We start from the raw sequence: 10,548 nt of genomic DNA, 5'->3' as shown, positions 1-10,548 counted from the left end.
GAGAGAGAGAGAGAGAGAGATACGGGAGAAAGAGGAAGAGAGAGAGGAGGAGAGAGAAAGGGAGAGAGAGAGGAGGAGGAAAGAGAAGAAGAGATGAGAGAGAGGAGAGAGAGATGCTGAGAGAGAGAGAGAGAGAGTGGTGTATTGTGAGCAGGGAGTAGACCACCCCAACGAACCGAAAAAAATTGATCTGTAATAGTATATTCGGGCCAGCAGACCGGTTGAGTCACCCTCTCACTCTTTCTATTCAACTAGATACCTAGTTATTTAGTGATTCACTCACAAAACCCATTCATTGCAGGGATTTCATGGTAATCCATTCTTCAGATACTACTATCATGAGAGCAAATCAAGCGCTTGCAACAGTCTTTGCTCGGTATTGAAAGCAAATTCAGCGATTGACAACAGTCTTGCCCGATATTGGAAGCCAATCGCGCTGACAACAGTCCTTGCTCGCGTATGTGAAAGCAATCAAGGCGAGTGACAACATTCTTGCTTCGATATTGGATCAGCGCTTGACAAAAGCCTTGCTCGATTTATTGAAAGCCAATCCAGCGATTGACAACAGTCTTGCTCGATATTTTGAAAAAACTTTTCTCGGCTTGGGAACACACGATCGCTTGTCATGGTCTCCTATCTCTCTTCATCGAGGGGGGAACCTCTCACTACTCCTCCTCCCCCCACATTATGTCCTAGTGGCGACTCCTGCCCGACCCCGCCTCGCGCGATGAATAATAGAGGCATCATGTAGGAACACAAGCGCACCGGCTTATCCTTTCCTTCCTACTTCACGTTCTCCCCCTCTCTCTGCATGTCTCGTTCTCTCTCATCTCTCTCTCTCTCTCTCTCGTCTCTCTCTCTCTCTCTCTCTCTCTGCATGTCTCGTTCTCTCTTCTCTCTCTCTCTCTCTCTCTCTCTCTTCTCTCTCGGCTCTCTCTCTCTCCTCACTCTTCTCTCTCTTCTCTCTCTCTCTCTCTCTCTCGCCCGCGCGCCAGCGCGCGGGCTCGCTCTCTTCTCGCTCTCTGTCTTCTGCGTATCGCGTCCGCTTTGCTCTCTTTTGCTGCCTCTCTCGCGTGCTCTCTTCTTTCTCTCTGCCTATCGCTCTGCTCTCTCTCTCTCGCTGCGCTGCTCTCGCTTTCCCTCTTTCTCTCTCTCTCCTCTCTCTCTCTCTCTCTCTCGTCTCTCTCGCTCCTTCTCTCTCTCTCTCTCTCTCTCTCTCTCTCTCTCTCATCCCTCCCTCTCTCTCTCTCTCTCTCTCTTCTCTCTCTTATGTTTCTCTCTCTTCCTCTCTCTTCTCTTCTTTTTCATTCTCGCTCTCTCTCTCTCTCTCTCCCTTCTCTCCCCTCTCCCTCTCTCGCTCTGCCCCTGACTCTCTCTCTCTCTATCGTCTGCGCGGCGAACCAAGTGAGAAGTTTGGTTATACTTGGTCGGCGGGGTTCTCGACCTTCAGACAGCAAACACTACGGGCTTGTACGCACGGGGAAAAATGCCTGAGCCTGTCTTAGTGGGCTGTCGACGGGCGCTGCAAGCAGCAGCAGCATCGTAGTCAGTAGCAGTAGCAGCAGCAGCAGCAGACAGTAGTAGCCAGCAGCGCAGCAGCAGCGCAGCATAGTAGTAGTAGTAGCAGCAGTTGCAGCAGCAGCAGCAGCAGTAGTAGGGTAGTAGTAGCAGCAGCGTATGCAGCAGCAGCAGCAGCAGCAGGCAGCAGCAGTAGTAGTAGTTAGTAGTTAGGCGCAGCAGCAGCAGTTTAGTAGTAGTAGTTAAGTAGTAGCAGCAGCAGCCAGCAGCAGCATGCAGCAGTAAGCAGCAGCAGCAGTAGTAAGGAGTATTGCAGCAGCAGCAGCAGCGCAGCAGAAACATATAGTAGCAGCAGCAGCAAGCCAGCATCCGTAGTAGTAGTAGTAAGCAAGCAGTAGCAGCGCAGCAGCCAGCAGCAGCAGCAGCAGCAGCAGCAGCAGTACAGATGTAGCAGTTAAAAGCGCCCGGGTGTGAGGGAAATCGCTGCGTTTAGCAGCGAGTGCTGGCATCTAGATAGCAGTTTGGACGACAATTCTACGGATGCCGTTTGAAGCAAACGAGGTTGTTTATATGTATAATATATGTGTAATGTATGCTTGCGTGTTCTCGTGGTTGCGTGCGCGCATGTGCGTGGTGTGTGTGCGTGTGCGTGTGGTGTGCGCGGCTCGGCTAGTCTGTGCCGTTGTGTGCTTATGTGTGCGATGGGTGCTGTGTGCCGGGGATCGTCGTGTGCGTGTAGCGTGCTGTGGCGTGCGTGCGTGCGTGCGTGTGTGCGTGTTGGGTGTGTTGCGTGCGTGTGTGTTGCGTGTGTGCGTGGTGTGTGTTGCGTGTGCGGGACGTGACTGTGGTGTGTGTGTTGCGTGCGTCGTGTTGCGGTGTGTGCGTGCGTACGTGCGTTGTGTGCGCGTGTGGTGCAGTGCGTGTGTGCGCTTGTGCCGTGTGCGTGCGCGCCGCTTGCGTTTAAGTGTGTGTATGTGTACGCCTAGATGCTCAACCGCTGAAAAAACTCGAGGAACAGAAAACTGAGAATATCGCATCGAAATTAGATATGATCTCAAGTGAAACAACAACGAGGATTTTCAAGCCATAATCTAGAGAAAAATATGAGGTTAGAGTGTGTGAAACTCCGCAGATATAAATTCATTCAGACGTTAGTTTACCGGCTCAAGAAATAAAACTGTAAATCCAGTAAAGTAGACGAATTTAAGTACGTGAAGACTAGGTAAGCCTTCGTGATTTCACGAACCAGTTTCCTACAACGACAACGTGTATTAGCATATCCATGCGTAAACACCGACTACAGGAACGTATATACCTTGTAGGATGTTGTTTACCAGTATTTCTGCTTGTAGAAGGAAGCGAAATAATAAGTAAAAGAGTGAAAGAATTGGATGAATCGATTGATAGATAGATATCTAGCGGCATGGATATAGCCATGCAGATATCGATATATCGATGGATGGATGGATGGATTGGATGGATGGATGGATGATGATGGATGGATGGGATGGGATGGATATAGCCATGCAGATATCGATATATCGATGGATGGATGGATGGATGGATGGATGGATGGATGGATGGATGGATGGATGGATGGGATGGATGGATGGATGGATGCGATGGAATGGATGGATGGAAGGGATGGAGGATGGATGAATAAATGCGATGGATGGGATGGATGGGAGATTGGACTTGGATGGATGTATGGATGGAATGATGGATGGAGGATGATGGATGGATTGGATGGATAGATGGATGGTATGGATGGATGGTATGGATGGATGGATGGTATGGATGGATGGATGATGGATGGAGGATGGAATGGATGGATGGATGGATGGATGGATGGATGGATTGGATGGATGAATGAATGGATGGATGAATGGATAGATGGATGAATATATATATATATATATATATATATATATATATATATATATATATATATAGAGAGATATATATAGTAGCTAGCTAGCTAGATAGATAGATAGATAGATAGATAGATAGAGATCGATAGATATTAGATAGATGATAGATAGATAGATTGAATAGAATAGATTAGATCGCGATAGATAGATAGATGGATAGATATAAAGATAAGGAGATCAATCAATCAATCAATCAATCAATCAATAATACTCTAACGCTCCCTTTACGTAACTTTCACGTCGCAGTGCGCCTCGTAGCGGAGAGGAACGTAACTATTTGGTCGCGTCCAGGCGACACAGATCGATATAAACTGGGTTAGTTATTTTACAGCTGCGCTGTTCTGTCGTGGCATTGACATACATATTCGACGCGCATATTCGAGTAACGGATAATTATACGCAGATAGAAGAGCGCGTATCTCCTCTGTCTCACTGCACCTCATTACGAGTCAAACCCGTAAGACAAATTCGTCTTCTAATGTCGCATCTGTCGCGCATCGTTTGAGTGGTGCGCGTCTGCGTGTGTGCATCTCTCGCTCGCACACACGGGTCCGATGTTTGCTGAACGCACTGCGCAGCGCAGCCAGCTGCCAACCCCCCATGCGAACACATGACGCGTAAAAACTTACAAAAATATGATTACCCAACATAAATACATGAAAAAATCCAGTAAAAAAAATGAAAATCATTCACTCGGAGAAGTGAACACTCCACTCACGAGGAAATTCAGGTGTTGTGAATAACGCGTTGTGAGATCAGGCGTTAGGAAATTCGATCGTGATCACGGATAAGAAACGAAAAACCACGTAACAGTGATCAAGAAACCATCTTTAATCAACGTCAGTGTGAAAGCTTGTAAAAAAAACTACAACTAACAATAAAAAAAAAGCTACAATGACTTTTATAATCGAGAAAGTAACAGGCAATATACTCAGTCGGTACGAGGTCACGAAACTTGACTCGACAGTGGAAAAAAACTGATCACCAAAAGCTAGAGCAGGAACCAATTAATCCACCCAGTGAAGACGTTGGGAACCTTTCCCTCGACCACGATATAATAATTATTTTTATTTTTAATATAATTGAATCAGGAAACTAGGCACGTAAACAAGGAGCGCACTCATTCAAACAATACGTTAGAACATCTTCCTTCTGCAACAGGAAAATCTTCATTTTACGCCATTATAGCTACTCGGAGAACTAGAGCAGTAAACAAAGAATGCACTTACACGGAAGTAGACGTTGGAGAATTTCGTGAAGGCGTACGAGTTGACGTCCTGCGGCCAGAGATGGCGCTGCGATAGCGCGTGCACATTGCCGTGTACCTTCGCCAGGTGCCTCTCGTTGTGTGTCGGTTGCCAGTCTGTGAAGGAACGAACCGAGAGCCTAGAGTCTATGCGGTTTATGTGTCAACGCTTCTAATCCGTCACAGCTTCTAATCCGTCACCGCTGTCATCGTTTACGTGTGTCACCGACGTTGTCAAGACGGCGTACATGATTGTCGCGAGTGTTCAGCCGGTGGGCATACTGAGACACGACAAACACCACGCTAGCCAGAGGAAGGGTGAATGGGGGGACGTACTTAGAAGTGCGGGTACGAGTGCCGAGATGTGTAGGGACGCGCAGAGGTGTGCAAATGAGTGTAGATATAAATAGACGATAGAAGAAGCTAGACTCTCGCGTTAAACGACGAGAACTAGCACATGATATTTTCTTAAAAAACTACACGGGCTAGAATTTTGGCATGTCAATTAGCGAAACACTAAAATCACTGTAAATTTTTTGATTTTCACAGGTGCGAAGAAGTCATATCACAGGTGTGTTGAAATTCTGAGAGGTGTGAGGAGATGTGCATAATATTATGTCTGTACACACGCATATACCGTACCACCCTCGATTACCACCCATAGAAAACAGCCCCACGCGCACCTCCCGCAGAGCTATACATTCAGATGCTCCCATATGCCTACACCCCCAGGCAGCACCAAGAGAATCACACCCCCTCAGATACCAGCCAGAGAACTACACCTTCCGGTCTTCCCCCATGAATATCATGACAGCCAGAGAGGCGGCATCGTCCGTAACACAACACGGCAGGTGAACACAGAATGATATAGCATTTGCCCTAGCGGCGACGCCAACGTTGACGCTACTAGCGTCATCGTTGCCGTCGTGGCTCTCACCGTCGAGTTTGCTGAAGATGAAGGCTAGCTCAGCGGGAATCTCCAATAGATTGACGCCGGCGACGGCGCGCGCTGCTCGGTTCTACAGCAACAAATCGATACGTAAATCAATACAACAATAAAAAAATTAATTACTCGAATAGTAGAGACGAAAAACCTGCGTCACGTGTATGTGATGCGACGAAAAAAATAAATATGTCGGTAAAAATTTGATTCATTCTACAGTAATCGTAGACAAATAAACAGTGTCCGTAAGCATTAGATTAATTTTTTCACAAAGTTCGCCGAGAAACATACTGAATTTATATGTGAAAAAAAAGACGCTGATGAAAATGCTGAGCCCACACACACGCACACACACACACACACACACACACACTGCTGAAACCCCTGTTGTATCACGAGTGACAGAAGCACCAGGAAAGCAACGCTATCCCGGAACCAAAATCTATTCCCCACAGGAACAGTATCTCGGGCACGTCAGTGATGGCAACCCCCTAACCCTGGTATCAAGCCCTATATTACCGTAAAACATAGAGGTATTGCCGTACAAGTAAATATAGGTATCCCCACACGGGTAAACGTAAGCATGTCAGTAAATATTTCCGTATAAGTATTGCATAAGTTTGCTGTTTCTGCGCATGCGTTAATATCCCTGTGTGTTGGCGATGATGACAGCGTCCCCTGCTGGCACAGAGCGCGATGAACTCGGAGCGGGACACCGTCGCTACCTTATTGATGTCGTTGTGCAGCATCTCCTGCGCATGCGTGCAGAAGGACAGCCGCAGCTCGCTGTCGAGGTAGTCTCGGTAGAAGACGTCCTCCACGGATTCGGCGCCCGCGAAATTTACCCCGCCCCGCTTCAACCCTCTCCTGCCGCGCCGCCGGAAACAGCGCCGGAAGCAGCAGCAGCAGCAGCCGGATATCCGGTCGAGCATTGTCCCCACGTATACGCACATCGTCCAGAACATGGCGGCGACAGCTTTACACATAACGCCGCGAGGTGGCGCGCGCGTTTTTGTCGGCACAAGTGACGTCACGCTCGTAGCGCTGACGTCATCGTCGCCTGTCGTCGACCGCTAATAATTGTCGAATTCCGCCGGTAGGTGGCACAGCGTAGCGTCAGAAGTATTACAGATTTAGCCGGCGATTCGTTGTTGGTACTAGCGGCAAGAGGTCAAGGTCAAGATGGACACACGGGAGAAGAAATCTTTAGTTAAACGTCTTTTCTCCCTCTCGACCGCTAGCAGCGCGCACAAGCCGAGAGAGTCGGAATGCAATTAACAAGGCAAATAGTTTCACAATTTACGGTGCACAAGCGAACGCGTGAGATAGAGGGAGTGATAGAGAGAGTGACAAAGAGACAGATAGAGAGAGAGAGAGAGAGAGAGTGGGGAGCGGAAAAGAACGTCACTAAAAGTAGAAGTTTAAACGGTTTTATGTATGCATCGGCGCTCAGCGTGTTTGGGAAAAGCGCTCGGTATGAGATGCGGTCCACAGCAATGCTACACGAGTGAGTGAATGAAGGAAGGTTTATACGCATCAACACACACACGCGCGCACAAGCACGATCGGTTGCTGGGCTCAGCTTTATCGCGAGAGAATGAGAGAGAGAGAGAGAGAGAGAGCGGGAGCGAGAGAGAGAGCAAGAGAGAGAGAGTGGCCTTTGGGTCAAGCCTGCGTCACATTCTCCATGTGTTACATTCCACGAGCATCTCCCGCTAGTTTTTCTGCTCCGCCTCCTTCTCCTCTGCATCCTCCTCATCCTCCTGCTAGTCCCCTTCCTCCGCCTCTTCCTCCACCTCTTTCTCCCCCTCCGCCTCCTCCTCCTACTCCCCTTCCCCGCCTCTTCCTCCACCTCTTTCTCGCCCTCCGCTTTCTCCTCCATCTCTTTTTCCTCCTCCTCCTCCTCCTCCTCCTCCACATCTTTCTCCTCCTCCTCTTACTCGTCCTCCCCTCCTCCTCCTCCTCTTCCTCCACAACTTCCTCCTCTTCCTCGTCCGCTACCTCATGCTACGTTGCGGTGTACTTTCATGCGGTTGGGTTTCTTTGCAACTGATTAATTTCTGTAATGTAATTTACTATCGCTAGTTTACATGGAGTGACGGTGTCCGCGTAGATCGTGTTACAGTCTCCATGCGTTACACATCTACCCTCTATGAGCATCTCCTGTTAGCTTTCCTGCTCCGCCTCCTCCACCCCTTTCTGCTCCCCCTCCTACTCTTTCTTCACAACCTCCTCCTCCTCGTTGTCCGCGGGATATATATATATACACATATATATACCGATATATAGTGAGTGTACTGGCAAGACATATATACTCCATCTTCCTAGCTGACATATAATTATTGTCCGGAAACGTAACCCTGATTACAGCATCAAGCAACCGCCAATTTGAGGAAGTCTTGACGAAAAACAAAAACACACACACGCGTGCACGGGGGAACGTTATTGCGCTCTCGCGCAAGCCTTGAAAAGAAACGTGTGATACATCTCTGGAAACCTTGACTAAGATTTCGCACGCTTACACCAAACAGGTAGTTATACAATGCAGCGATAGAACGACCAGGCACACACGCGGACATTGGAGGCAACATGAACCCACAGAAGTGCGTGAAAACCACAACAATAACACAAGCTCCCCCTCCCCCTCCCCTTTCCCAGCGCTGTAACATGTATACGGTAGGAATGCTCTTTCTCTGTCCGGAGACAATCTCCCCCAGCGCGTATTTGCACGACCTTAATACATGCGTGCATGCGGAACGACGCATTTCTTTGATGATCCACACAAAAACGCGCTCCAGTTCCCGTCCTCACCAGTTTGAATATCATTAGTGAATCCTGGTAGTCGACATCGGACTGCTTCGGAAGAAATGGCGCCTGTATCGGGTCTCGAACCATGCGAAACTCGTGCCCCTGAAACGACAAGAACATAAGCTCAGGAAACAGCGCAGTGCTTAAACCATGCACAACCCCGACAGCTGGGGACACAGCGCGCGACCGTCACCTATAAATGCGACACACGACAATTAGCGATGACGTCATCAGATGCGACAGGTGCCAAGCAATAGTATAGGTGACGTGTCATGCTGCTGCGCTACTGACCCAGGGTATCACGTATTTTACGATTTATTTACAGGTGTGTGAAACATCCAGGTATTAAACGCGTAAATGTATGCAGTCGTATAAAATCTCGTCACACTACACGATTGCTGGGGTGTATAAAACACCAACGTATTTCAGCTCTTGTAGTTGCATAAATCACCAACATGTACTACAAAGTCGTATGTGAATAAATTATCAGTGTTGAGGCGGTGGGGTCGGAGCACGATTACTGGAGCAACATAGAGCCACAGGCACTTGAAGCGTTTCAATAAAATATAATGCTAAATAAATACGGAATCTAATACTAGTACTACAAAATTCTTAATGTTTCTATACACTCTTTCACCCATTATTGCCGACAGTTTCCTGTAAATTCCGTGTAATGGCGGCCGGTTAGTGTATGCATAGAGCATTTACAGGGAATTTACAGGGAACTGTCGGCAATAATGGGTGAAAGAAAGTATAGAAACATTAAGAATTTTGTAGTACTCGTGTTAAATTTCGTATTTATTTAGCATTATATTTTATTGAAACGCTTCAAGTGCTTGTGCATAGAGCAATGAAGCAGAGCAATATCAACACAGGTGAGTAAGCAATAGTTCCATAAAACAGCCACGTCTAGCGTCAGCTACGACGCAAACATCAGTCATGGTGACAGCAGCAAGCTATGTCTTTTGGGTCACCTATGATGAAACAATGACTCCGTGTCGTGCCAGAGAGTGAGAGAGAGATAGAGAGAATGAAAGAGAGAGAGAGAGAGAGAGAGAGATAGAGAGAGAGAGAGAGAGAGAGAGAGAGAGGATGGTACGAAGGGCTACGACACGTTACGTCGTTACGTCACGTTACGTATTGCTACCGACACGTTTACGACACGTTACGACAGCTTAAACGGACACGCTACGGCACACGGTACGACGAAGTTCCACGACAGTTACTGGTTCACGCCACGACCGCTACGACACGTTAGTCAACGCTACGTCACGTCCACGAAACACGCCTACGGACACGTTACGCGACACGTGTACGTTGCCGTCACAACTGCTTCCACACGAGCCAGCACGCTCAGCGCGCACATCACCAACACAGTCCGGTGCTTATCTCTCCAACTGTAGCCACCCCGCCAGCAGGGGAAAGCACGGCAACGACGCTTCCCTGGAACCTCCCATGACAACACCGAGCGCAGCAGATGGCGTCGATCGTCGTCCTCGTCCTCGCAGACGATAGCGTGTGAGCGCGCGTGCGGCAGCAACAACTGCTACTCGAAGCCCGCAGATCCCAGAGTCCGTAATGCTAAATCCCTCCCGTCTCTCTATCCAGTCCACGCTTGCCGTCGGTCAATTAAACAGCATAGAGCAGGGAGGTGGAAAGGTTGGGGTTTAGGGGTGAAAATTGCAGGCGATAATCACTAATAAAAAACCCCGCATCCCACACGCGACTCGTTGCAAACATGGCGCGGTCACGTGACGGCGCGCGCGGGGGGGGGGGGCGGTCCGGCTCGCTCGTCCGTCTTGCCTCACCTCCACCCGCCCCCAGACGCGCGTCAGTGCCGCACGCACTCACGCACGCCGCGTGCACGCGCGCGCAGGCACACGCACAAGAGATTGTGATACGTATAGATACACAGGCCACGCACACGCGCGCGCACACATAATTAACGCACGTTACACATGCGCGCGCACACACGGCTACGGCAACACAGCAAATGCGGCACAACACACAGCGACGCCACATAATACAGCGCACGTACACAGCGCCCAACGACGCGCACCGCACACACGCACACACGCACACACACACACACACCGATCACA

At 48.9% G+C, this 10,548-nt stretch overlaps 1 protein-coding gene and 1 long non-coding RNA gene across 2 annotated transcripts in view; both read right to left on the bottom strand.

The window, feature by feature from the left end:
- LOC106815616 overlaps window positions 1-5,716 on the bottom strand; it is a 19,204-nt gene extending 13,488 nt beyond the window's left edge. Inside the window, exons 1-2 of the long non-coding RNA XR_001394762.1 lie at window positions 5,633-5,716; window positions 4,679-4,812 (exon numbers count right to left, since the gene is read on the bottom strand). This is a non-coding gene — a long non-coding RNA (uncharacterized LOC106815616). The remainder of the gene's footprint in view (window positions 1-4,678; window positions 4,813-5,632) is intronic.
- A 1,587-nt stretch (window positions 5,717-7,303) lies between these two features.
- The window catches only part of LOC106815614 (unconventional myosin-XV-like), a gene marked incomplete at its 5' end in the record, with an annotated part of 52,143 nt that continues 48,898 nt past the window's right edge, over window positions 7,304-10,548 (bottom strand). Inside the window, 2 exons of the mRNA XM_014820100.1 lie at window positions 7,304-7,309; window positions 8,450-8,548. Of these exons, the coding sequence (XP_014675586.1) occupies window positions 7,304-7,309; window positions 8,450-8,548 (105 nt within the window). The remainder of the gene's footprint in view (window positions 7,310-8,449; window positions 8,549-10,548) is intronic.

Source organism: Priapulus caudatus, unplaced genomic scaffold (assembly GCF_000485595.1).
Source record: "Priapulus caudatus unplaced genomic scaffold, Priapulus_caudatus-5.0.1 Scaffold1158, whole genome shotgun sequence".
Lineage (NCBI taxonomy): Eukaryota > Metazoa > Priapulida > Priapulimorpha > Priapulimorphida > Priapulidae > Priapulus > Priapulus caudatus.
Note: the sequence above shows the minus strand (reverse complement) of the source record. Positions and strands in the feature narration are given on the sequence as shown.